Raw genomic sequence first — 27,307 nt, forward strand, 5'->3', positions numbered from 1 at the left:
GGTAGTTATATTCTGTAGAGAGAGATTATTTTATATTTTTTCCTAAGAAAATCCAGTGTTTCATTTAAAATATAGTAATACTTTTTTTTTGACAGTAGAAATTCAGTTTCTTTACCATTTTAAAATGGAAGTTTGAGCTTTTGACTTTAAATTTTTCAAAGATCTCTTTATTCTGCCTTTGCTGAAGAATTGTGTAGAGGTGTAGGGAAATGCTGATTTGGCCAGTTTGAACTGGTTTAAAATTTTTCAACCATTTCCTAAGCTGACTTTAAGTAAAGATCTGTAGTCTCATCTTTTATTTCAATGTTATTTCATGAATGATTTTTACTCTGTTATCATGTATATACCAATATTTTGTCTACTAACTAATTATTAGTTTTTGAGTTGTTGGCTTGCTGACTGTTGAATTTTTTTAGTGTAATATCACAAAAAAAGAAGCCTTGGTTTGTATAAATTTTTCTGAAGGGGGAGGGTAGGGCTAAGTGGTAGAGCACACACTTAGCATGCACAAGGTCCTGGGTTCAAACTCCAGTACCTCAATTTAAAAAAAAAAAAAGGATGTATAAACTTTTCTAGTAAACTAGAAATACGCATTTGTGCATGTATTTTTTTAAACTTCATATAACAATTTGCAGTCTACAAGCTTAAGTTTTGTATGTAGTTTTGACTTACTATCAGAAAGCATCAAAAATCTCTCATATTTCAACACTTCAAAATTATGAGCCATGTTTAGTAGTCAAGAGTAGGACAGAATTTTAAAATGAGTGGTAAGACAAAAAAAAACCCACTTTTGGAAGTGTTTACATTATTTATATTGTGTCATTTTTCAAAATGAAATAAAAGAAATACTTCCTAAGCTTTCCTTTAGCTTCATTATTTAGCAAGAATAAAACCAATCTGATAAGAAAGAATCTTTCAAAAATGTTTAAAGATTTTGTGGGTTATCTTAAAACCAAAATTAGAATAGAGTGAAGTTTTAGCTCGATTATTTTTAAAAAGTAATTTCTCAGATTTTTTTTAAAGCTCCTGGAGCTTTTTGATAGTGAAGATCCCAGAGAACGTGACTTCCTGAAGACTGTTCTGCATCGAATTTATGGGAAATTTCTTGGATTAAGAGCATTCATCAGAAAACAAATTAACAACATTTTCCTCAGGTAAATTAGTTGTATATTCATATATAGCACTTCTTTTCCCCTCCGTATTTTCTTTTTATTCCAGTTCCTTTAGGTTAATTTTTCTGAAACCTGAAAACTTAACTGATAGTATTTGAATCATTTTTAGCCTGTTCTGTGGGTATCATTTGATTGCATCTAACTTTATAGAAACTAGTAACCTCTTCATCTAAGTCGATAAAAGTAATGAAGACAGTTTTTAATACATAATACCAATGTTATTCATGTTTAAAATTTATTGAGGGGAGAATTTATCTAGTTATCTACTTGAGCATTTGTTTAAAAAATTATGTATAAATACTATTTAAATCAGTAGTTCTTGGAAGCACTTTCATTTGATTTTCTGACAAAGTGAATTAAATTTACATGAGGCCTATCTTTTGACTACTTTATAGATGATAATCTATTAAGTAGTTGCTTCAGATAGGGAATTTTACTTTAATCATTTCAGGTTTGGTTTGCTTTTAATTGAAGATCTGGCAAAATTAGGCTAGTGTTTTCACATTGTAACAGTCAGAGATGAGTAAGTAACAGCTGCTTCCTCTAGAGAGAGCATCTTTCTCCAGTTGTGTCATTCTCTCCTGAGTCCTCTTCCATCATTTGTGGTATCGTCCCTGCCTGTCCTGTAGTCATTTGAGTTTATGACTCTCTGCTTTGAAGGCAAACCCTAATCCCAGAAAGCCAGGCAGCCTATGTAGTTTAGGCTTAGAGAAATTCTGAATAAAAGTGGCTTAATTACATATGAGTCCTTTTCTCTTGGAGTTTTCTATGAGTAGAGGTTTCCTATTTTGAAAAGAATTTTTGAGAAAACACATCTCATAAATTTTAAAGTAAAATTAAAATATTTCAGGTGAAATTATATTGTTATCTTAATATTTAGCAAAAGTATATGTAGTTTAATAGGAAATAGACCTTTTTTTTTTAATAAAATTGCTAAGAAGTAACTGATTTGGGGCAAAATAGCCTACAAAGACTTTCCTAAAATGTGTTTGTACATTTCTTATACTTTGATTTCTTTATACCTTCCTGCCTCTTTCTCAGTTTAGTTTTCTCATGTTTGATTTTTCATTACATCTATCTTTATTTTAAATTCAGGTTTATATATGAAACAGAACATTTTAATGGTGTTGCTGAACTCCTTGAAATATTAGGAAGGTAGGTCAGTTTTTTGTTCTTTTAGAAAAGTACCTGCATTTTTACATCTTAAAATATTAGCTGGGATTAGAGAAATTATTTCATATTTTAGAGTTTAAAATAGAGTATAAGACATAGTTTCTCAAAGGAATTCTTACTATAGCTTTTTAGGGGGTCAGCTTATATTAAATACTGCCATGCAAGACATCTGTTTCAGAGTAGGCTTCCTGCTTTTGAATCTGTGGCATGTTTTATGCCTGATCTTGCCAGATTGCCTCAGAAATTTATAGGATCTGATTGGAAAGAGATGAAATAAGCCATAGTGAATCTTTGATGAAATTACAAGAATTCTTGTTCAGATGTTGATAGATCATTTTAATCCCTCTGTTCTTTTATTTTAGTTTATATGAACATTTTGCCTTCCTTATTCACCACATAGCAGTATTAACTTGAGAGTTCAGACCCTCTGTTGATTTAGAGAATGGTTTTAGTTTCCTTTGTTAATATTTAGAGAATGATTATGGTGAGAACTACTTAATATCAGATCTTTCAATAAAGTAAGAGAAACTACCCATTTACTACAGAAAATACTGAAAATTATAACATTGTGATACTGACTCTCCCATGCTTTAGAGAAGAAAAAGGCAACAATGCATAAATAAATGAATGATAGGCTATACAGAAAACACAGAATTGGTTACTGGGACATTATTAACTTGGTAGTCCTAGTTCTCTTTTGGGAATCATTTAACGACTTAGAGGAACAGACTTCATAGTGATAGTTTGTCTAAAGTAGTTTGCAGATGAGTAAATCACTCAACACCGAGACTGAAGTAATGCAGTTCCTTATGTACTCGTGGATATAATAACTTTTAGAAGTAGTAACTACTTAACTTTTCCCCTGCCTTTTTTTCCCTCCAGTATTATCAATGGCTTTGCATTGCCACTGAAAGCAGAACATAAACAGTTTCTAATGAAGGTTCTTATTCCTATGCATACTGCAAAAGGATTGGCTTTGTTTCATGCTCAGGTAAGTTTCAGAAACATTTCAAGTGAAATGAATGTTGTTTCAAAGACTTATATAAAGGCAGAGAAATTGAGAAATATTGAGGTGGCAATTTTAAGTATAATTAAGCAGTTTGCTTTGTAAGTTGCCCAAAGCAAATTTTTATTATAATTTTAAAACATTATGATATTTAGTATTCTTTAATAAGCTCAATGCACTTAAAGTACAGATAATAATAAGATAATATCAAGTTCTCTTCTAGTCCAGGCCCTGACCTAATTAGCTATGTGAATTTAAATAAATCCCACATATTTACAGAATGTTCCATCTAGCCACATAACCTAGTTAGAGAATGGTTTTAGTTTCCTCTATTAATACTCAGAGAATAGTATCATATCAGTATAGACATACATGTTAGAAACATGCTGAAAAATGAAAGTTAGCTCTAGTCTTATTTCAGTTAACTTTATCTATTTATGTATGTATTTAGTGGGCTATAGTTACATTTCTGATTTGTAGAGATTTGCAGGACAGACAGTTGCTTTTAATTCCCCAAAGAAATGGTTTGCCACCTAAATGATATAAAAAGACTGATATGCCCAGCTACGTTTTAATATTTCAGTCAACTTTATATTCAGAAGATATTACTGAAAAATGAACATCATCTTTGTTGAAGTAGACATAACACAATTATGAGTATATTCATTTTTATATATTATGATAAACTAAAGTTTGTCAAAATGAGGTAGTTTTGTTAGCTAAATATAAAAATCCTGTATTACTAAATGTTGTTTCACTCCATAATATTTATAAACTGTTCCTTACATTTCAGCTAGCCTACTGTGTTGTACAGTTCCTGGAGAAAGATACAACACTAACAGAACCAGTAAGTGTTCTACTTATGTTTTTGGTCTACATTGTAGCATTTCATTGTAGCTTTCTTTATACCCTTATAGAGTTATCAAACATAGTAGTAATATACTTTAAATTAAAATCATTTAGAAGAAGGAAAGTGAGGTTAATCTAGTCACAGAACTGGGTTGCAGGGGAGTTCTCATGAGTTATGTGTCTTGAATAATTTAAATATAGATTAATAACATAATAGTTAAGATGTGTGATGACAGGGTCAAATGACTACAGTGAAATTTATTATTTACATAGTATCTTCACTGATAGTCTTTTTAATCTTCATTCACCTTTTAAAATTAAAACATACTGTAAGAGTTCCAAGACTATTCCCTTGAGTTTTGTTTTAGAAACAGGATTTTACCTCTTCTTAATGATAAACCACATGATAGGGATTGAAAACATTTCCTTCCTTCAGTGATTAAGATAAAATCTTAGAATAAGGTTATTTACTTAATCAGCATAGCAATTCAGTCTTTGAATTCTACTGCTTACTATTTGTCTATAATAATGCAAATTTAGGAGAAAATTAAAATGTTATCATGGAAATTGAAGATTTAAGAAAAACAAAAGATAAAGTTAGGGAAACACAGAAAAGGATGAAAGCGTAGAAAAAAACATTTTTAACCTTGGTGAAACAACTATTTTGAGAGAGTGTTTTCTAGGTATCCTAAATCTACATATTTTAAGAGTTCTTGAAGGATAGCAGAAGTTTTGAAGGATTTAAATTATAAGATTTTCTTTATATTAGAACTTTCTGAGGCTAGGAGGTACTTCTAAAAAGTATGTACTTAGTATTCTCCCTTTGATTGAGCTTTGTGTGAAGGAACAAAAGATATTTTCCACTCCCTGATATTTGGAGTTTTAGACTTTTTAGACTTGCAGTTCTTTCTGAAAAAAGCTAAAACCAGTTTTTAAAGACAAATCAGGAGAATTAGAAGCCCAGTATTTACATGAAGCCATATAAACCTCTAAAATGGATTAAGACCTAATATAAATCCATGATAACGCTCATTAGGATTGAGACCAAAAAAACCCATAACACAGTAAGTCATGGTTCACGCTTGGTGAACAGTAAACAGATATAATTTATACACAGTTAACATAGAGTGGACAGGGGAGATAGGTGATTCCTTTTTAAAGAATAAAAGGTTAGGGAGAGGGATGTGGGCCAGACATATGACTTAGGTGAGTCAGGTTAATGGAAGTAGGAGCAGAGTGAGTAGGTAAAGTGTCCAAGGTGACAAAGGAAAATATTTTTGTATTCGTAAAGATCTGTAGATACAGAGATCTTGCAATTTCTACTGTAGGCCATTCTAGCACCAAAATTATGACCATATTACTTGGGTTTGAGCCCTAATACTCATTTTCTAGAAGCCTAGCATCCATAACAAAGCTTCCTACAAATTATAAGTCAATTTATTACATTCTTCATGTTCCTAAATCTTTTACTGAAATTTTTATTTTCCAAAATGGAAATGACTTGTTACTTCAGTTTATGAAAGTAATGTGTTTAATATGGTTCACACAAGACAAAATCATAAAGCACAATGTGAAGGAAATTCCTTGAAATTTGGTCCCTTAGAGATAATTATATAGGTTGGTGAATGTATTTGTAGAAATCTTTCTATATGTATATTTATGTATAGGTTAAGCAGCCGGACAGTGCTGACCAGGTTTTTTTCACCTCTCAGTATAATGTAGGTATCTTTCCATATTAATCTGCTTCATTTTTTCCACTGGTAGCATCAAATTCCATTACATGGATTGCCATATTTAATCAGTCCTCAGTTGATGGACACTTGAGTTATTCGAGTTTTCATTGTTATAAACATGTTGCTGGGTGTGGGGATGTTTTAGGGTGTTGGAATTATTCTGTGTCCTGTGGTGTGGTTACAAAAAATACGTATGTGTGTATAAAAAACCCTCAGAATTGTATACTAAAAAAAAGAAGAAAGAAGTTTACTGTATTAAAATGTTTTAAAAACCAAATTATTGAAATTAAAACCATGCTGCTGAGTCAAAGACTACATGGAAATTTTAACATATTCCAAGTTGCCTTTGAAAAAGTTTGAACAGTTGGGAGGGTATAGCTCAGTGGTACAGTATGTGCTTAGCGTGCATGAGGTCCTAGGTTCAATCCCCAGTACCTCCATTTGAGTGAATGAATGAATGAATAAAGCTAATTACCCCCCCCAAAAAAAAGTCATTAAAATTTTTTAAAATTTGAACACAAGGGTCTATTTTCCCTTTTTAGCCAGTGCTGAATACTGTGTTAAAATTTTGCTAGTCTAATAGGTATGAAATATTATTTTAACTGGCTTTTTAAAAATTATTACAGCCATCCTTTTATATGGTTATTGGTCATTTATATTTCTGTGCTTCCTTTTAAGCCTTTCCCTATTATATTTTGCAAACATTTTTTATCCATTTGGAGTGTTTCTTTTAATTTTAAGTATACTGTTTTGAATCTTTTCTTTTAAAGCACTAAAAAAAATTTTTTGTGTGATGGAACCTATTCATCATTATGGCTTCTGGCCTTGATGTCATGCTAAGTAAAATCCTTCTACCCTTTGAGATTATAAAAATAATTCTCCAGTATCATATTCTAGTTATTTTATGGATTTAGTTTTCACATGTAAAAACTTTATTCCATCTATAATAGTTTCCTAGGGCTGCCATTACAAATTACTGCAAACTTGGTGGCTCAAAATAACAGAAATTTATTCTCTCACAGTTCTGAAGGCCAGAAGTCCAAAATCAAGGTGTCAGCAGGGCTGCACTCCTCCAGATGCTCTAGGGGAGATTCCGTTCCTTGCCTCTTCCAGTTTCTGGTGTCTCCAGGTGTTCTTGGCTTATGGCTACATCGCTCCAGTCTCACATTGCTGCCTCTTCTTCTGCCTCTCTTCTGTGTTGTCTCTTATTAGGACATTTGTCATTGTTTTTAGGGCCTACCCAGATAATCCAGGATGAAGTCATCTCAAGATCCTTAATTATTATATCTATAAAGACTCATTTTCCAAATAAGTCACATTCATGGATTTCAGAGATGAGGACATGAACATATCTGAGGGTCACCATTCAACCCACTACTTCATTTGAAATTGAAACTTTTGTGTGACAAGGGTAAAGAACTGTATTAGTTTTCTAAAAAATTATCACAAAATTCAGTGGTTTAAAACAACAAACATTTATTATCTGTGAATCAGGAATCCAGGAATGACTTAGCTGGGTTCTCTGCCTTAGGGTCTCTCACAAGGCTGCAGCTGAGGTGGTGGCCAGGGCAGGGGTTGCATATAAAGGTTCAGATGAGGAAGGATCTGCTTCTGAGTTCACGTGGTTGTTGGTAGAATTCAGTTCCTCAGGTGCTGTCGGACTGCTCTTGCTAGCCTGCCCTTAGCTAGAGGCCATCCTCAATTCCTTGTTACTTGGGCTTCTCCAACACAGCAGCTTTGTTTTATGAAAGCTTGCAAGATGAGAAGGTTCTAGAGAGTCTGCTGGTAAGATGGAAGTCACAATCTTCTACAACTTTCTCATGGTAGTGACATTTTGTCCCTTTTGTCACATTCTGTTGGTTAGAAGCAAGTCACTAGGCCAGTCCACACTTAAGGGTTGGGCTCGACTACACGGGAGTGGGAATTCAGGAAGTAAGGATCATAGATGATCATTTTAGGAGTCTGCCTAACAAGGAGCTACATTTTTTCTTTCTAACTGGTGAGCTACCAGTTCAAGTACCACCACCTAATTGACTAATTCAGCTGTTTCCCATGGAACTGAAATGCCACCTTTGTCATATATTAAACCTTATATATACTTGCATCTCTGTGAATACTCCTCTATGTCATGTATCTTTGCTAGTTTCCATACTAATACCTTATTGTTTAACTTACTGATATCTAGTGCAGGTTCCATTCCATTAATTCTCCCCCTCCTCTCCTTAAAATAATTCTTGGCGATTTGTATACATTTATGGATTTTAGAATAAATGTTTCTAGTTTCAGAAAATAATTCAATTGGTATTTGATTGAAATTATATTAAATATACAGATTAAGTGTAGGAGAAATATCTGTACAGTATTGAATCATCTCATCTACTTGTAATCTTTCATGATATTCAGGAAAGTTCTATAGTTTTCTTCAAATTTTATTCTCTATGCACATTAATTTTGTTATGAAAGGAATATTTTCTTATTTTTGTTATTGATACTTTGTTTTAGAGGATATTGATTTTTATATATTTATCTTTTATATAGCCACATAACTGAATTTTCACACTCATTTTATTATATTACTATTATTATATACTTAGACAAATAAGTATAATTCTGGTATTCCTTTCCAACATTATTCATCAAATCCTTTTTATCTTACTGGATGGGCTCCAGAACAATGTTCTTCCCAATTTTAATTTGGATGAGTATTCTTCATTACTGGACAAGACCAATAACTGTAAAATGACCTAAAAGGCTGTCAAAGATTTATTTCCACAAAAGCACCAGGCCCAGATGGTTGTACTACCTGTTTCCAAGAAACCATTATGTAAGTTGATTGCTGATGGTTTCTGATAAAAATTTAGTAAGCTAGAACTAAGAATTTATCAGAATATAGTCAATTAAGAAATCAAATAACTGTTTAGAATCTTTTGAGATGATCATATAATTTTCTTTTCCCCTTTTAACCTGCAACTATAATGAGTTGAACCACCACCTGGAATTTCTGGAATAGTTATTGGGTAACTAGGATTGTTCTGTTACTATTTAGTTTAATACAAATTTTTGCAACTATGTTTACTTAAAATTCATGATCCCTTGTTTTGTCATATTTGGGTTATCAAGACTGTGCCAGCCATGAAATAAATGGGAAGCTTTCTGGCTTTTTTCGTGTTTCATAGTGATTTAAATAATAGGAATTATCTGTTCCTTAATTTCCCCCTAAAATAACCTCCCTCCCTCACCCCAAGTTATTATCTCATTTTCCTTTCTTAGTAGAAAGTAGCACTTACTATTATTACAACTATTTTATTTATAAGTTTAATTGGTAACTTATGTTGGTTGTCCTGCTTCATGAAAATCAGGGACCTCTTCTGTCTTGTTCATCAGTGTGTCCCTAGCATCTAGAACACCATCTGGTATAAAGGCATTCAGCAAATATTTGTTGAATTGGTAAAAGTCTAAAGCTGAGCAGAGTCAGAGATACACTTAGATGTTAAATAATATTGATCTACTTGAGAATGGGTATTGATATTATCATAGTTATTAAAAATGCCCTGGGATTAACCAGCTTCATTGCTTAATTCATGCTGGACTTTTTCCCTTTTTTGCAGGTGATCAGAGGATTGCTAAAATTTTGGCCAAAAACATGCAGTCAGAAAGAGGTGGGTTTTGTTTAACAAAAAGTTCATTTTATTGGAACTTTCTGAATCTCAGGTCTGTAAACCATGCCCCTAGGGGCCGGGTGTATTGTTAACTGCTACCAAGTGGGAGATGTTCCATGGGGATTAGAGACTTGGTAGAACAGCTGTACATTATAGTAAATTGCATATACCATCAAGATTTTTTTGTCCACTGTTTAATTTGTAGACTATAGTCTCATAATCTCACAAATTCTCATTTGTGTTTCCTATATTAACATCATGTAATTTGTCATATAATGTTTCTTAAAAGAAAATTCTTTTAACCTAGGTGATGTTTTTAGGAGAAATTGAAGAAATCTTAGATGTCATTGAACCAACACAATTCAAAAAAATTGAGGAGCCCCTTTTTAAGCAAATATCCAAGTGTGTATCCAGTTCTCATTTTCAGGTATGATGATTTCAGCAAAGCCGTTTTTATTTTATACTATTCTTTTCTTTTAGTTTTCACATTTCTAAATGTCTTTTTTAGGTTGCAGAAAGGGCATTGTACTTCTGGAATAATGAATATATTCTTAGTTTGATTGAGGAGAATATTGATAAAATTCTGCCAATTATGTTTGGCAGTTTGTATAAAATCTCCAAAGAACACTGGAATCCGTAAGTGTCTTTTTTGTTGTTTGTGTTATTCTTGGGTGTTTAACCTTTTTGTCATTTGATCTCATAACTCATACAAATACTAGTTTCATTCTGTTATTCTGCACCTTATATACAGAGCTTTACGAAGTTGTAAATGTATGTGTCTGTATGTTCTTAATTTCAACTAGAATTGCAAATCTAGGGACTCTGTGTGACATCCTGCAGCGGTGTATGGTTAAACCCTGTGGGGAGACCAACCCAACATCTGCAGGGCATGCAGAGACAACTTTGTGCTGCCAGTATCCAGTCTCCCCTCCACAGAAGGCCAGCCCGGGGAGAGACTGCAGTGCTTAAGATCGTAGCAGTGATGCTGACTGCATCCGTTTTCTGTAAATTCTGTAACATCCTGTTTTCTTCTAAGTTATGATAATTGAATCTTTTTCAACTTCTTCTAATGCTCTTATACTTGGGGGTTTGTAACGGTAGACTCTAGAGCGGGCATGAAGCTAACCACATTTTTAGGATTTAATCTAAGCATGATACAGTGGAAAGGATTTGAGTTTTGGAACCATACCATCTCTACCACCACTGGCTGTGACCTTGAGCAAATTACTAAACCTCCTGAACTTCAGTTTATCATCTCCAAAATGGATTAAGTGAATCAGCCAGCACGTAGCTCGTTTCAGAGACGACAGTGTTACGTTTCCTGTCTGTTGGTAGCATCAGTAACACAGCACTGGCTTATTTTGATTTTAGGACCATTGTAGCACTGGTATACAATGTGCTGAAAACCCTCATGGAGATGAATGGCAAGCTTTTTGATGACCTTACTAGCTCATACAAAGCTGAGAGACAAAGGTATTTGACATTTTAAATTACAAAGTTACTTGTACATTTTAGATTAGTTGAAGGTGAGTCAGTCTAATAAGGTATCTTCTCTAAGTTAAAATAATGTTTAAGAAGTCAGTTACTTTAAGCATAGAATTTGAATGTCTCTAGTAAACACTTTAAAGTCATTTCTAGATAAGTTTCTCCTAGTGGTTAGATTATGATCTTAGACTGCAGCAGCCCGGTAGCATCTGCATTGTGAAATATAATTTATGCTGAATTTTAAATCCTATTTTACACAATTTTATTTCGTTTACATTTATGAGAATCGTTTCTGGCCACATGGGTTTCCATAGTGAGCTTATTCTCCAACTGTTCCTTGCACAATAATTTGATAGTTTTTAAACTGTACATTTTAGTATAGCTCCCTTTTCAGAAGAGGAAACTCACATAATGATATGCCTGTGGGCTTAGTGTTATTGATATTTTGTTCCTTGCAATAACGGATACTTATAATCTTCTAAAAATCACTTTCCTCTCACACATTTATTTCAAACTTAAGGTGGGCAGTAACTGTTGTATCTGATCCCTTTTACTTCTCGTAAGTGTACTACCTATTCTGTTTGGAAAAGCTGATCTATTTTGACTAGAAGTGGCAAGTATAGAAAGGATAGGTCTTCTTCAAGGCCAGCCTGGTCCGTTAAAAACTAACTCAATGCATTATTTCTTTTAAACACCTTTCAGGCAGGAATAGAAATTAGGTACATAGTTTGAGCCCCAGGAAGCACTGGGAAGAAGGAAAAGATGACTAGGATCCTATATGTTACTTACATTTGAAAAATGCTTATTTCATGGGACTCAGAATAATCATATCTTACCACTTTTGTGCCCATAAGGCATACATAACTGCACAATGGTAGGCCCATTGGTTTTTTTCCCATGTTCATGTAGCCCTTCAGAATAGTTTAGTCCAAGTTATTCAGAAATGTTTTCCATATTACTGAAATTAAGTATGCGAAACAACGTATTTTAAGTTTTGTTTTTTAGAGATTATTCAAACTTGAAAGTTTTCATTTGACATGTAAGAAACGAGATAGACACACTGGTTAGTAGCTAGGGATGTGGTGCTTCCACCTGGAAATGGGTCCAGACTGACCTAGGGGCCAGCCCTTCCGTCTGTCTGCAGAAGGGTGATCACGACCACTACAGCCACTGCAAGGAGTTTATATGAGAAAGTTAATGTGAAAGTACTCTGTCAGCCATACAGCACCAGTGGTACAGTAGCGGTGATAATACGTAGGAGAGAGAAAGCAAGCAGTAACTTGCAGTGGGTACAGGAGATGCGTGGACATAGGAGAGTGTCAGGGAGTAATTAGGTGCTCTAGGTAATTGACCTCAAATGCTTTAGTAGAGGGATTTAAGTGAAATGTGAGTGAACAGTGTATTCTCCTTAGCAAACTGCCAAACAGCATGTTTCTTCAAGCTCTGAAATAAAAATTTCTAATTACAAGATGTTTGATTTACAGAGAGAAAAAGAAGGAATTGGAACGTGAAGAATTATGGAAAAAATTAGAGGAGCTAAAGCTAAAGAAAGCTCTAGAAAAGCAGAACAGTGCTTACAACATGCACAGTATTCTCAGCAATACAAATGATGAATAAAAAAAGCCTCCCACTTCTGCTGGATAGGTGGTTTTGTACACTTTCTTGAAATATGTAAAAATTATGAAACAAACCTCATCAGTATAATATAATTAAAAGGCCAATTTTTTTCTGGCAACTGTAAATGAAAAAAATATATGGACTAAACATAGCCCTGTGCTATATCGTGGCCACAGTATATTGTAGCTTTTGTCTAATCATTGATTTGTGTCACTTCTAAAGTTTCACAGAAATGAATTGAACTTTATCATCTGATACTGAGTGAAATAATTATGGGAGTGGTAAGAATTATGACTTGAATTCTTGTTTTGATTGTGTTGCACATAGATAGAGTAATCTGCTCTGTATATTTCCCCTTTTATAATGTGCTTTTCACATTGCTGCAGACCTTAGTTACATCCTAGGAAAAAGACTGTTTCCTAAAAATAAAACTAAGGTGTAATTCTTACCCTTCCCTTCACCTCTCCCAGACATATGATGGAGGGAATTACCTGCCCTAAGCCTTCCTTCATTAGAGATATTACTCTACTCTGGAATTTGAGCAAAAACTTAAATCTCCAGGCTTTTTAAAGCACAAATTACAAGTAAAAGCTGGGAAAGTAAACCAGATTCTTTAGCTTGACCCTCATGAATATCCCCCTTCACCTGCAACTCCCCAGAGTGATGAGCACAGATGAGTGGAGGCAGTGCAGTGAACACTTGGCCTCTCAGTTCATTCCTCCTCTTCCTCCCAAAGGCTGAAGGCAGGGCCTTTCCAGTCCTCACAGAGCACGCTGCCCTCTCCAGTCCCTCCTGACACAGGGATGCAGGCAGGCGTCGAGACCCACAGTGTGGTGATGAGGAGCGCTCCTTGTCACTGCCTGGCTTTATTTAAAGGAAGTGCAGTAGGCTTCTTCTGTAGGGCTCTGAAAAAGCTGCCTATAGAGAGGCCGTGTATGTTTTCACTTGGTGAGGTATTTCTCACATTTTGTTATCAGAGTACCATTCCAGTCTCTTACCTTGCAGTTGTGTGGAGAACTGTTTTGTAATGAAAGCTCTTCATTAGGGATTGAGCAGCATTTAATAAAGTCTATGTTTGTATTTTGCCTTATGTTTTTGCTTTTTTTCAGCACTAAGTTTAGGCATCCAGAAGAAGCCTGCCCCCTTTGTTCATACGTACGTACATACATGTATATACAGAAAAGTTTAAATAGAATATATTCCACAATTTGCCTTAAAGAAAAGGAAGATTATGTGCCAGAGTGTTCCAGCTGTTAACCAAAGTCTATTTTATAGAATAGTCACATAAAATTCTAAGTTCTAGGATATGCTCCCATCTTCCTTCATGTCCCTTTATTATGTTCAGAGGGTGGATTTAACTTAACCTTAAATGTATGTACGTATGTACATAGTTTTAATTAAATAGACTCAGGAGGATAAATCTCAAAAGATCTGTAAGTAATAGCACGTTTTTGTGGGGGCAGGGAGACCGTGGCAGAGTTCAGAGTTGTTATACAGCTTTCAGGTACTGAGGTCTGCTTCTACTCTTTCATACTCATGAGAAACTCTAGCTTGGCTTCTACACACTATTCCGAGGTCACTGTAAGAGCAACTCCTTCTGCTCACTGTGGCCTCAGGAGAGACTCTCTTACAGTGCCTGGCTCACATTTTACACCATTTGCAAGTGGCCGCCTTACCTCGGCCACCCCCATCAGGTGTTCTTGCCAGATCTCCACAGCAGCCCCAGGCCGGCTGGGATTACTGACAGCTGGGGGCAGCGCACGTAGACGACAAGGGCAATCCGAACACAGAAAAGGCAAGCCCTGGCCTCCCCAGCAGTGAAGGTTGGGTCTAAATGTCTATTTTGTGGAAGATTTAGGCATATATTTATTTCACTGAAGAGCAGCCAGAGTGCATCTGGGCAGGCTGCAGCTAACAGTTGTGAAAGATGTTTTCTCTGAAGAACTAGAAATGCTCACTGCCTAATTAGCTACTTACGCTAAAGCACATTCAAGAGGTCTTTCAACTTTCTACAATACAGGAAGTAGTTTTAGTATGTTCACTGGAGTAAATTTTATTAGATATTTAATATTGAAGTGGTATGTCATCTTTAGAGATGCTTTAAAAACACACATACTTGTTTCTCAATACTGTTAATGTAAACTTTTATGCCTGGCTTTGCATTTGCCTTACAAGAAGATTTTACAGAGATAAGACTTAGGCTTAAGTTTGAATCTGCGTGCTTCTGTGGCATAGAAAATAGCAGGGAATAGCTCCTTACACAAGTTCACTTTTAGTAATTCAACTGAAAAAAAGTTTCTTGTTGCTAAATTAGACATGAGAGTAAAAATGCCCCACTCATACCATTTGAGTTTTTCTCTCTGAATTATCTAAAGTCAGGTTCCAAAATTCAAGAAATGCTACCAAGTCCTCTTAGGATGCAAAGGGCAAACAAATAATTTAAAACTCTGGAAATAATTTTCATAACCTTAAATCAGCCAGTGGCTACCATGTGAAAAATACCCAGATGGTACTCATCTGGGTCATAGGCTAGGCTGGAAGCTCTGAAGGTCTTCCTGGGTGCCCCTTTCTCAGATGGATGGGTTGGCAGGACAGGAAGGTTAACAAAGCTCATTCTTGGGGCTTCATCGTCGCTTCCTGACCACCCGCCACCCATCGCCTGCCCACCCTGCCCTCCCTGGGACGTAGTCATGACATACCTCAGGAGTCCAGGCCCGTCCATTTTGGGTGTCCAGGCTCACACTCCCTTTTATTTGGAGGTTCCAAAGTGAAAGCATACTGGTGCCTACTGAGCAGATATGCACACTGATTCCTTTTGTATGAATCTAACTTTTATTTACCTGTTAAATGAAATAGTCAGAATACACTGAGTAGGCACCTACTATGTACATACATCCTAGGGCTTTTGCATGCTAATCACCCCACACTCATACCTGTATCAACACATACTCTAGCCAGACATGTAGGCGGCTAGTCAGTCCACGAGAAATCTAATTAACTAGTCTCTGGTAGCTTTAAAAAAAAAGTCTCATTTCATATTTAACGAACAAAAGAGCATGTCAGAGGCTAGCAGATGGCACCGGAGACACGAGGGGCTTGCCTTCCTTGTGCACGGTGCACCCGTTTCACAGCGTTACCTCCACGTCTGGAGCGTCAGCACGGGGCAGGGCAGGGGGTGAACATCACATTCTCTTCTGTCCATTTTAAAAACCTCAAGAGAAAAACCTAAGGTGAGGGTCTTAATTATCCTGTCAGACCTTAACTATACACCAAACCAAGTAAGAAGAAAGGCTTCTTCCACAAACCTTCAGAAGACTTGATGTATGTCTAATTCCATCTTCCACAAACCCTATTCATGTCATATGTCTTAAAACATTCATTAATAATTTAAATACTTAAATAACGTTTAGGTTATCCATTGGATCTGTTCCAACAGTCTCTTTTGGGGCCAGGTTAGAAGCTGCAATGTCACAGGCCAGTCTCCCAGCAAGGCCCATTTCTTCAAGTGAGGACAGGATTGCTGGCAGCCGGGTTTACCAAAATGGAAGCGATGAGGACTTCCATTAATTCAGTTTGATGAACAACACAGCCGACTTCAGCTTATGTGGTTTGTTGCCTGACCTCTTTTTTTAAGGTATCTCTTCCTAATCTTGATCATCCACTTCACACTCAGTTTGGCAAACTCTGCGGCTTTAAATAATGCCAAGAAAGCTCCACAGAGAAGAGCGATTGTGTTCCAAGGATTGGCGGTGATGATCTTGTAAAACAGAAACAAACAGAACTTTACCAGTTGGCTTCAATTTTGATTCCTAGCATTATTATCAGAGCCCCCTCCACACACAAAAATATTATTGCGGGTGACAAGAAAAACAACTGGGTTCTAAAACAGCCATAATTCTATACTTTGTCCATAGCTCAGTTTGAGGAGAAAAATACTAATCCCTCCCTAGAATAAAGTGATCCTGAAAGAAGAAAATTATTTTTTCCAAAAAGCTCTGCACAAATAAGATATTCAGTAGTGAGCTTTAAATTTTTGGCCTCATCCACAAGGTGACCTTGCTTTGAGACAAATTTCCCCCCAACTATACGCCCAGTCCACATGGCCTGTTCCTCCTGTTTTCTTCCCATCTCAGTTACTCACACCTCCCTCCCATCTGGCCCAGTGACTCACCTCGTGGACTCCCGCCTCCAGGCTGGCCCCTCTGATTTCCGCTGCCTGTGACACTTTCCTCCCACCTAGAGTTCCCAACCCGTCTAGGCCCCTCACCTTTCTCTGACCACTAAGCCAAAACCCTCTCGACTTCAGCAGAGATTTATCCTACAAACTCCTTTGGCAGTTCTTCGGAGTCTTAGGTGATACTCACGTCTTGAACCTTCTGGATAAAAGGGTCTTTCCATTCAAAGACCACAAAGAACAACTGAGCACTTTTTTCAGCCGCTGGCCTCTGGTCAATGTAGTTAACCACGCTGGTCTAGGCAGAGAGGAGAGAAAGCAGTGTTACCACTTCTGGGTCCTTCCCTGACCTGGGCCATGCGGAAAGAGGGGGCAGTTAGGAAATCTGAGACCCTGGCTCTCCTCACACCACTTTTTGGAGGAAGAGAGCCAGAAATCTCTACACAACATCCTGAGACTGGTCCCAGGGCCAAGGCCTTACCATGGTTTCCATGGCTCTTTGAGGAAATGGATGTGACCTGGTGTGTACTACAGGTGTTTTGGATTGTCACCGAAATCTGCCATGATTAAACCATTTCAGAGTACTGTGTACGACTCACAGATAAAAGCCATAAAAACCCCAAATTTGAAAATACTTGACCTCAATTACTGAGTATGTCAACCCTTCTAGTCTGCAGGGACAAAGCACAGCCTCACAGATCTACCCAGCCCAGCACTCCCTGTAAACAGCAGGCATGCTTGGTGAGACCTGTTACCGGTTACTACAGAGGCTGCGAGTAGACGGGTTCCAGAGGCGGGGCTGGGCCGTCACCTGGTCTGAGCCTCCACTTTGCACTCATAAAACGGGACAAAACGCCCACCTCACTGAGATGCTATGAAGCTCCAATGAAACAACACATAGGAAAGAATTTTAAACTTTAAAACACAATATAAAAGCATTTAAAATTTTGTTCAGAAATTTTCACATCCCCCACCAAAGGACTCCCAATGTGGACAGTGATGAAAGGCACACAGAACATTCTGCAGGATACAGGCTCCTGGAGGTGCGGCCCTCCGGTCTCAGATCATGGCTGGAGCGACCAGGAAAGCCCGGGGGTACTGGGGAGACCTGCCTGTACGGTGCACGCATCGAGTCTCCTTCCTCAGCTGATCTGGGGACCAGATGAGAAAGAACCTGGGAGTTTTCAGAGAAGAGTGTGGAGTAAAAATCCAGGAGAAGACAGTTATTTTACAAAATAGGAATATTTTAAGAATCTATTGCCAGGGGGTTGTCACTGCCTAATGCAAGAAAAGAGCCTGCCTCCTTGAAGAAAAGTGGCTTCAAGCCTTTCCCGAAGGCCTCCAATCTGGAATGGTCAGGAGCCATAGCATGGGAAGGGGTAGACCTGGAAGAGTGCATGGCTTCCGGCAGACGACAGCACCGCCGGATGGAGTGAATCCTTCTACTCCGTCCCTTCCTAATACTGCCCCTCAGAGTCCAGCCCAAACGGAACACCTCAAAAAAGGAGCAGAGGCTGCGAGAACAGAGCTATGTCCTCGCCACCTCTGCAGGCTCCCAGCCACCAACCCACGGGGATGGTCTGGCTCTGGGTGTGGATGCCGGGAAGAAGGCAGAGCCACTGCCCCACAGGCAGGGGTGTGGCCTGGCTTTTGGTGGTGAATGACCATGAGCCCTGCTGAGGCCACAAAATGTCCTATCCCTCCATCCCCACCACCATGCCTTTTCCCAAGGTCTTGTCCATCTCTTGCCGGGATCACAGCTGGAAACTCCCAGCGTGTCTCCTAGCTCCAGGCCACTGGGCTGAAAGCTTTCTAATCGCACTTCCCCACCAATAAAAAATTTTGAGCATGTACCCAACACGTAACTGTCTTGCAAGTGATGCAACTTACTATTATTGTTCTAATGTTACATGCATTTTAAAAATAGTAAAAGGATGAAATTTAAAAATTAATCAAAAGAAAACTACTATTTTCTTCTTGCATCCCAATGGATCACCACACACCCAGCACTTAGAGGCTACTGTATCTACTCTCTTCCCTGTAAATAATCAAATTTCTATGCAGCCACCAGCCTGTCAGGGCACCAGGGGTGCAGAGGTAAGAACCCAGGCTCTGGTGTCAGACACAGCAGGTCGAGGTACCCACTCTGTGAAACACTCCACCTGTGTGCTCTGTGAGGGCTGCTGTGATGGAGGCAAAGGGCACTGCCCAGAGAAGAACCCGACTCCCTGGCAGGGGTTCCCCTTTCATCTTGGTGAAGGTAGACCCGCCCTGAAGACCCTGTGCAAGGTCGCCCCCTCTGTGAGCTTCCCTGCAGCCGGACTCAGGGTGGAGTCAGTGGCAGAGGGAAGGGAGCCCAGCACCACCTACCTCCTGCCGGAACTCCACCGCCTCCCGCCCATCCTCCTCCTTGGTCTTCACCAGGGACATCTTGACCCAGGTGCGAAAGCCCCCCGAGAACTTCCAGCTGGAATAGGCACTCTCGCAGGCCTGCATGAAGCCTACCCTGTCTGGGCTTGGAGGACAGAGAAGAAAGGTCCAAAATAATCAGGCAAGATTTGAACGTGCCAGACTCAAACTCCAGCCCCTACTTCAAGCCAGTTTCTCTGCTGGTACCACCAGGATGCTGCCCACTCCCCACGTCCTCAGTTCTGCTTTTTGGCTTCCAAATGGAGAGGGAGCTGCTGGAGAGGAAGCTGTCACTTAAGGCAGGAGCACGGAGAGAAGCCCTCCTCCCTCCCACCCTGTCCTCCCCACCCCCTGCTCCCAGAGAAGCCGGCACTGAGGGCTGCAGATGTGCCCACAGTACGGTGCCCCACCCCACCCCAAATCCTCAGAGAACTCCAGCCTTCAGTGGCCCAAGGTGCCCTCACTGCCCTCTGGAAGGCCCGGGGAGGGGAAGAGCATTCCTCGAGGAGTTCTCAGCCAGACAGGACACCCACAGCATCTGCCCAGGATGGTGCAGATGCAGCAAGAGCAGAGTGCACACGGGTAGGTGGAAACGGCAGCGTGGTGCTGAAGAAGCTCAGGAGAGCGGCCCAGACAGGGCTCGGCAGGGAGGCCACAAGGCCAGCTCCATGCAGGGACGGGACAGGGAGTTCCAAGTGGCAAAAAAGCCAGAAGATACCAAGGCGGAGGCCTCAAGCTCCAGAATGGGAAGGATGGGGCAGTGGGGTGTGAACAGTGGAGACAGCTCATGGCCTTGTCTGCTGGGGGAACAGCCTCCCCTTTGCTGGGGCTGCCGGCCTACTTCCTTGAAATGGAGCCCCAGGGCCTTACAGGACCTGGAGGGACTGAGTCACCCTCAGCTCAGCATGTGTAGAAAATGCTCCTACCCCCCACGAGCACCCTGGGCCCCCAGGATGGCAGCACCGGACAGGAACTGTCATCCTCCTTTTAGAAACATGTGGCAAACTTGCACTGAGCCTTCACTCAGGGCTGGACCCAGTTCCCTGCCACCGCGGGGGACACGGCCTGGGAAAGGACTGCTCTCAAGGGGCTCACAAAACCCAGGCGGCTTCCTCCTGTCTTCAGCAGCCCCAGTAGGGAGCAGGGGGCCAGACCAAGCCTCCCTCCAGGAAACAGCCGACTGGGCGTGTGCGGTCAGAAAACCCCACACCAGGCCTGCTTGACTTTGTGAAGAGGCCCTCCTCCAGGCTGGTCTTTTTCGGGGCCAGTGGGTCATCTGCAGTCTCACCTCCCTAACCCCCACCCCAGCCCAGGGACATGCACAGCTGGAGTAAGATAAGTGTCTAGCAAGCCCGCCCTGAGCTCTGAAAGGCCACCTTTGCAGGAACTCCTGGAAGGACGAGAAGAGGAGGTAATCGATGGCACTGAAGTCCTCGCGGCTCTGGTTCAGGCGAAACTGGAGGAAGACCAGCTCCCGCTTCTTTACTTCCCGGGGCCCCTGCACAATCAGGGCAGATTTCTGCAGAGACAAAGGCCACAGCCAGCCTGGAGGGCTGTGTGGAGACCCTGAGCCCCAGGCATACAGAGACTTCAGAGTCTGCGCACTGACTGGGAAGCCCATCCTCCTCAGCCCCCTGGGAGCAGCGCCTGGACCAGGGCTGAGCACAACCATCCTCATCAGCTTGCCTCACTGACTGGCTGTGCCGCCGAAGCTCTTTATTTAGAAAGGACAAAAACAAGTGTTTTTCTCCCCAGTCTGTCACTTTTCTGTTAACTGTTTCTCATGTCATTTGTTCTATGAAGCTCGAAATATGACGTACTAAAATTTGCAGATCTTCTTTAGGTTTCTAGGTTTTGCTTGCTAAGCAATTCCAAAATTACATCAATATTTTCCTTCATAGAACTTTTTTTAACCTGTTTACATTTAGATACACAGTATGTCCGCCTTTCAGGTTTGTACACATGGTGTGAAACAGCAATCTAACTCGCACAGCAGATGGAGGGTTGACCTCTGAGCAAACGTTTACTTGTTCTGGTATCTTGACTGAGCAGTCAGTGCCTCCCATCCCCAAGCCTGGCAGGGTTATTTTGTGCACATGCTCTTCTAAATGTACTTTAAAACTAGCTTAAGTTTCATGAAAAAAATCAACTGGGACTTTTAACTGTGATGACACTGAATTTATAGATTAACTGGGGAAAAATACCTTTACTTCTACAAATGCTCCACAGATATTCAGAGTTTGTACTGTCTTACAACATGCACTGACTCAGAATTTATTAACTGTGCAATTCAACTCTCCATTCTTATCCTTACTATACTTTGTCCGTTTGATCTGCGAATTTCTGGAGAGAGGTGTTAGTCACACTCTAAGGTGCTGGTATTAACTTCTAACAGGTTTTGCCTCAGGTATACAAAGGGCGTGCTGTTTTGCACATGAAGATTTATGCCTGTTAAATCTTAGTGGACAGAAGTGGAGTTTGACCCTCTTATCAATATAGACATCCCTCACTGAACTCCCTGCACCTGGGATTTCATTTTAACTGCTCTAACACTGCCACTCCACTCCTAGTTATTAGTGCATTTTCCAAGAGATCTTCGTCTCTTTATTTCTCAATCTTTCCATGACAGGTTAAGTGGCAGGAGAGAAGGCTAACTGTCCCCAGTTTCCATCATCCACTTCCTTCCACAGAACTAGCACCATTTCCCTAATCCCAGATTTTCGCAGAATATAGTCGCCTGCTGGAACCTCATTTCTGGCCTCAGATGTGGCCACGGGACGAAGTTCCTGGAACAGGCACAGAGGCTGACTCACGCAGCTCCGTGCCAGGCCCTTAGAGTGGGACTGCTTGCCCTCCACCCCTCACCTTTCCAGGTGCGGGCAGTGTGCGTGCTGGCGTGCCAGCGCTGACCACAAGGACCAAGACAACGCCCGGGGACAGCAGGGTGACAGACAGAGCCAACGCTGACCATCCTACGAGGCAGCACTGCCCACGCAGTGGCACTGCCGGCACACCCGGATGTCCCCAGAGAAAGAAACAGACTTCTCCCTTATCTCAGCCACTGTCTTTGTCCAGAGTGTGTGTCCACTAGCTTAGCCTGCAGTCTGACCAACATAAGCTGTTCTCCAGAACTGGAGTGCCGTAGCACCCACCACCGAAACACGAGGCATCGGCCTAACATGTGGACACTGGGAATACGGCAGGCAGTGAGGGAACAGACGCGGGTCCTGCAGGCTGGAAAGGCGGTGACCCTAACTGCGCCAGAGCAAACAGAGCATTTGGTAAAAGTTAACAAGGTTGAGTCGATGGCACTAGAGAAACTAGAAGATAAATGAGAATCTGAAGATGGACAAAGGAGGACCAGATGAGACCCTCGCTTTCCCCTGGACTCAACAGAAGCCCACGTTTCTGAAGACATCTCACTGCAAATGAAGGGAGTGGGGATGGGGGGATGCGGGCTGTTCAGCCCCCCTAGTCTATACAGCCGACAGCCACACGGCCCAGGGAGGGTTTTCTAGTGGCCACTGCAGATTTGACCCTGGAGGATCCCCGCCAAGGCAGGCTCTCCCAGCCGAGGCCGGGGGGAACTGAGGACACAGAGTCTCTACCAAGGTGCAGCCCCAACCCCACTCCACCCGCCACCAACCTGGGGCCAAGGCAGGACACCTCGCAGGTCCCACCCGCCGGGTTCATCGCGGCCTGGGGCAGTGTGCTTCCCACTCTTCCCTTTCCCATGTGGCGTTCACTGCACTCCTCTGCTCTGCACTGGTTCGGGGAGGGGACCTGGTGCCCAGGGAGCAGGGGACTTCTTACTTTACAGCCGTGGACTGCAAGGGGCCACCATGGTGGGGAACACTGACCGTCACCCCGGGCTGGAGGAGTAACCTCTTTCAACTTAAGTTTTCATGGAAACAAATCTCCTGTGCCCTTCCTTCATGGGTTTCTCTAATACTTAGTTACATTACATAACTCTGACAGCAAGTACAGCTGGCATGAGCAGGGCTGGGAATAAACACAAGGACTCCTAGGACGGGTACCACTCAAGTGGGAGCTGAGAGGAGGGGCGGCCAGAGAGCCTGTGCCCGCGGGGCCATCTCAGCGTGTGCACGGGCGTCCGGTCAGTACAGAGGGGACGGACAGACCCGGGAATCCAGGGAGATGGCGTTCTACTGTATTTTCCAGCTCTTCATTAAAATGTTTAGAAGTTATTTTCCTTTTCATTTAAGTTAGCTTCCACTTCCCTGGAGTCCATTCTGTGTGTTCCCCTCCGTCCTTTTCTTTTACGTCATTGGTTTCATGTAAATGTCTAGTGGCCCTTAATTCTCCATTCTTATTTCTGACTGAGGGCTAGACTGACTAGTACGGGTCTGCAGTGCGGGTTTCTTCCTAAGTGGTCCTCTGCCAGGCTTGCCCTCGTCCCGGGCTCCGAGGCAGCGGGCGGATGCCAGCAGGCCGGGCACCTCCTGCACTGCTCATTCCTTCCTGGTGGTTCTCTCCTGCCACCACGGTGGAGGTCCAGTCTCAAGTTCTGCTGTTTTTCTCTGCTGGCCCAAAGCGCAAGCAGGGACTCTCCCTTTAGCTTACGCAGAGAACGGCCCCGGGGCCTTTTCCCCAGAGCAAACACGGTCCCCGCAGCTCTGTGTGCCCTGGGAGGGGGAACGGCACAGCCAGCAGGAGATCCTGTAATTATTACCCTGCTCTTTGAACGTGCTGACGCAGAGCTGGGGGCTGGAAGGAAAGCTTTCGCTTCGACAGCAGTCCTCTCCTGCATCTGTTCTAGGGTTTAGGTTTTCTCTCATCTTGCTCCACCAACCTGACCCAATTTGCTATTCATGTTTTGGACCAGTTCCTCAAACTTTCTGGTCTACCTATGGTACCCGTTTTTGGTTTACAGGACTAAGACTGATATTTTATCTTACTCTCTTTTTGAAGGAGTGGGAATCATTTCAGCAGGATTTTAGGAGGAAGCTTAGAATAAACAAAAAGTCTTGTGTGATTCTCTCATCTTCAGACCCACCAGTAGCTCCCTATCAGCCGGAGGGGCAGGCCTGGCTCCCCAGCACGACATGCGTGCTTTCTTCACTAACCGTTACTTCTGTCCACAGCTCCGCCTCCCACTGCTCATCAGGGACACCTGAGCCTCCAGAAACACCCACCGCTGGAATTCTGCTACGGCACAAACATGCTGTTTCCCCCCTTTATGTCCAGGTGCAGAGTTCCTCTGCCTAGGAAACCTTTACTTCCTCCCTTTGAGTTCGAAAGCTTACTCAGCCCTGTTCAATCCTTCTGGAAACAAGGATATGGGATGAAACAGAGAAGATGTAAATAAATAAAAAATTCCTTCCCTGCCTTTGGAACTCTCTGCAGGCACCGTTCCCCCACCGTCCACTCCCCGCTGAGCTGAGCCCTGGGGGACAGCAGGGCTGGGGTCCTCGTCCCCAGCACAGCACTCCTTCTTCATGCTGGCAGTTATTTCAAAATACGGATTCCTGGGCCCCATCCCCAGGAATGATGATCCAGTTGGCCCCATGGGGAACCTGAAATCTATATTTTCAAAAAGAATCCTGGCAACTTGGTCCAGCAGTCAGGTGTAGGACCCACTTTACTAGGTCACACCAGCCCCACCCTGGAGCACTTCATCCTTCCATCAAAGGACGGGATTTTATCACAATGTTGGGAATCCCTGACGGTCACTCAGAGAAGGCTGAGGACCCCTATGCCCTCCCTGAATGCAGGCGAGCCCGCCACGGCCCGCCCCCTCCTGACTGCCCCATATGTGCTGGGGGCCGACAGAGCATGCAGCCCAGCCCCAGCCCGGGCTGACAAGAGTTACCAGAGTCTGATTGGAGAAGGGGTCCGTGTAGTTGATCCTGTGGGTGGTGCAGTTCAAGTCTCCTGGCTGGCCGGGGCTCCTCAGAGGTGGAATGACCTCGTAATGGTGCTTACAGCTGAGCAGCTGGGCCTGACCGGGGTACAGGGCAATGCCTGGAGGGCAAACCGGGAAAAGTGAATTCAGGAGTCACAGTCCCTGACCACCCCCCTAAAATCACATTATATAGGTTTTTTCACACCAACAACCACCTAACTAAGAGGAGCAAGAAGAACAGGGTTACAGAGGGGGAGCCACACACCCTGCCCGCAGAAAGCCCTGCTCTGAGGGAGGAGGCAACTGCCTCCTCAGTAAGCCCTCTCCCGGCTGGGACACGGCCTCCCCAGCACCCGCACCAAAACCCGCCCCACTTCAGAACCCAGCTCCACACCCTCCGAGGGGGCCTCCCAGACTGAGCCTGGCAGTGCCAGCTTCCCGGCACCACCACCACCTGTGCTCACCAGGCGCCCTCGGCTGTGCGAGTCCCCGGGTCTCAGTCCGCCTCTCACCTCCCGCTCCAACTGGGAGCTCCAAGTGCACAATGTGCATCCCCAAAGTCCCTCCCTCTCCCCAGGTCAAAGCACCTCATTCAAGGCTTTACAGACGGTAGCTGTTCTAACCTCAGTGGTGAAAACACGGAGAATAGCATGTGACTCCAGACACAGGCAGAGTCAGAGAGACCAAGAGACCAGAAACAGAGAGTAAAACCCACAGATAAAGAGACTGAAGCAGACACACAGAGAAGGGGGCCAATCACGAGACAGGCAGGTGGGCGAGGCCTCAGGACCAGCAGTTATCAAGAAGACCCAGGCAGAGCGGACTCAAGACTCCAGCTCTGCCCTGTGAGCAGGCTGTCCAGAAGGTCCCTCGGGGTCATCCTGAGGGCAGAGCAGGTGACACAGGCCGGGTGGGCAGAGCCTGAGCCCACAGAGTTCATGCCTCCCTGCTCACTCCACACAGAGTTCAGTGCCAGTGCCACTGCCCCGGAGCAGACAGTCTACTCTACAGCAGAGATGACTCCTCACTCGGGGACTGGACTCCCCGCAGGGACAGGAGAGGCATGTGGCCGAGGAGCCCCTCTCCAGGCAGGGCCCCACCTACCTCTGGATGGCCTGGCCTCCCTGCCACTCTTAACTCCCACTTCTCATCCCTGGCCTCTGGCTCCAGCCAGGCTAGACTCATCCTCTCCAGAGAGGCCCCCACCTCCCCACACCCACCTTTGCTTCTGTGGATCCTCCTCCCAGAGAAATTCTCTTCCTACCTACCAAAGCCCAGCTCAGATCCTGCCTCTGTGCAGTGCTCCTTGCCCACCCAGCTTCTGCAGCAACCACTACAGGCTCAGCCCGCATCCCTCTTCAGCACACAACACTGGGCTGAGCACTGAAGGCAGCTCTTGGGATGTGTAACCTACACCTGGACTGCGCTGGGACTCCTCACCCTGCCCGTGGTGCCCAGCATGGCACCAGAAGCACAACAGTAGCTCGGAGTATTTGCAAGCTGATGCCCCAGACCTGGGCCAGGCGCCCATCCAGGGAAGGCTCTACCTGGGGCGTCGTAGCGGTCCACCTCCTTGTACGACACTGACATGACTGGGTGCTTGAGTTTCTCACGGAAGTCTGTGATGGTCTGGTAGACTAGGAAGACGGCCACGGCCATGAGGAGCAGATAGATGAAGATAAGCAGGACTGAGAAGACGTTTTTCAGGCAGGCCTTGCTGAAGCGGATGCTGCTGGAGGCGGACTCGCTGTCCAGGGCTGAACAACAGTGAGTGACACACATGTGACCCAGGAGAGGTGGGCAACTTCCAGGTCCCCTACCTGCTTCACCAAGGAGGCGAGGTCACCTGCACACCCAGCCTCCCCGCCTCAGTCCCCAGCCCCAAATCATCACACACGGCACCTGTCAACCTTCCCCATGCATGTGCTCTGCCGGGAAGGAGATCCCGAGCTGAAGACGACTCCTCTCTAGAGGGACAGATAGTTACATTCCAGCAAGGGGGTGGCCCCAGCCAGCCTCCCGGCCTTACCTCCCGATCATTCACTCCCCCAAGCTCCCCATCTCCTATTGTACTAAAGGACTGTCCCCTAGTGTGCCCTCCTCAGCTCTGGGGCCCCTCACACCTGCCATTCCCCAAGCCTGGCCTGAAACACTTTTCTTCCAC

At 42.8% G+C, this 27,307-nt stretch overlaps 2 protein-coding genes across 12 annotated transcripts in view; one reads left to right on the forward strand and one right to left on the reverse strand.

The window, feature by feature from the left end:
• PPP2R5A (protein phosphatase 2 regulatory subunit B'alpha) overlaps positions 1–13,774 on the forward strand; it is a 59,542-nt gene extending 45,768 nt beyond the window's left edge. Inside the window, exons 5-13 of one of the 2 annotated variants that reach the window (XM_010992132.3) lie at positions 1,024–1,154; positions 2,268–2,327; positions 3,228–3,336; positions 4,145–4,198; positions 9,542–9,592; positions 9,900–10,019; positions 10,101–10,228; positions 10,964–11,065; positions 12,562–13,774. In XM_010992132.3, the coding sequence (XP_010990434.1) occupies positions 1,024–1,154; positions 2,268–2,327; positions 3,228–3,336; positions 4,145–4,198; positions 9,542–9,592; positions 9,900–10,019; positions 10,101–10,228; positions 10,964–11,065; positions 12,562–12,694 (888 nt within the window). In that variant the 3' untranslated portion in view covers positions 12,695–13,774. The remainder of the gene's footprint in view (positions 1–1,023; positions 1,155–2,267; positions 2,328–3,227; positions 3,337–4,144; positions 4,199–9,541; positions 9,593–9,899; positions 10,020–10,100; positions 10,229–10,963; positions 11,066–12,561) is intronic. The other variant, XM_064477167.1, reaches the window with a different exon arrangement.
• Positions 13,775–15,507: 1,733 nt separating this feature from the next.
• The window catches only part of PACC1 (proton activated chloride channel 1), a 41,511-nt gene continuing 29,711 nt past the window's right edge, over positions 15,508–27,307 (reverse strand). For 6 of the 10 annotated variants that reach the window (XM_010992131.3, XM_064477172.1, XM_010992128.3 and 3 more), the window contains 6 exons: positions 26,691–26,900; positions 25,111–25,262; positions 20,654–20,796; positions 19,239–19,383; positions 17,059–17,166; positions 15,508–16,451 (listed from right to left, as the gene is read on the reverse strand). In XM_010992131.3, the coding sequence (XP_010990433.1) occupies positions 16,290–16,451; positions 17,059–17,166; positions 19,239–19,383; positions 20,654–20,796; positions 25,111–25,262; positions 26,691–26,802 (822 nt within the window). In that variant the 5' untranslated portion in view covers positions 26,803–26,900 and the 3' untranslated portion in view covers positions 15,508–16,289. Of the gene's footprint in view, positions 16,452–17,058; positions 19,384–20,653; positions 20,831–25,110; positions 25,263–26,690; positions 26,901–27,307 lie in introns of all 10 variants that reach the window. The other 4 variants (XM_064477169.1, XM_064477170.1, XM_064477168.1 and 1 more) reach the window with 4 other exon arrangements.

The sequence above is a fragment of the Camelus dromedarius genome, chromosome 21 (assembly GCF_036321535.1).
Source record: "Camelus dromedarius isolate mCamDro1 chromosome 21, mCamDro1.pat, whole genome shotgun sequence".
Lineage (NCBI taxonomy): Eukaryota > Metazoa > Chordata > Mammalia > Artiodactyla > Camelidae > Camelus > Camelus dromedarius.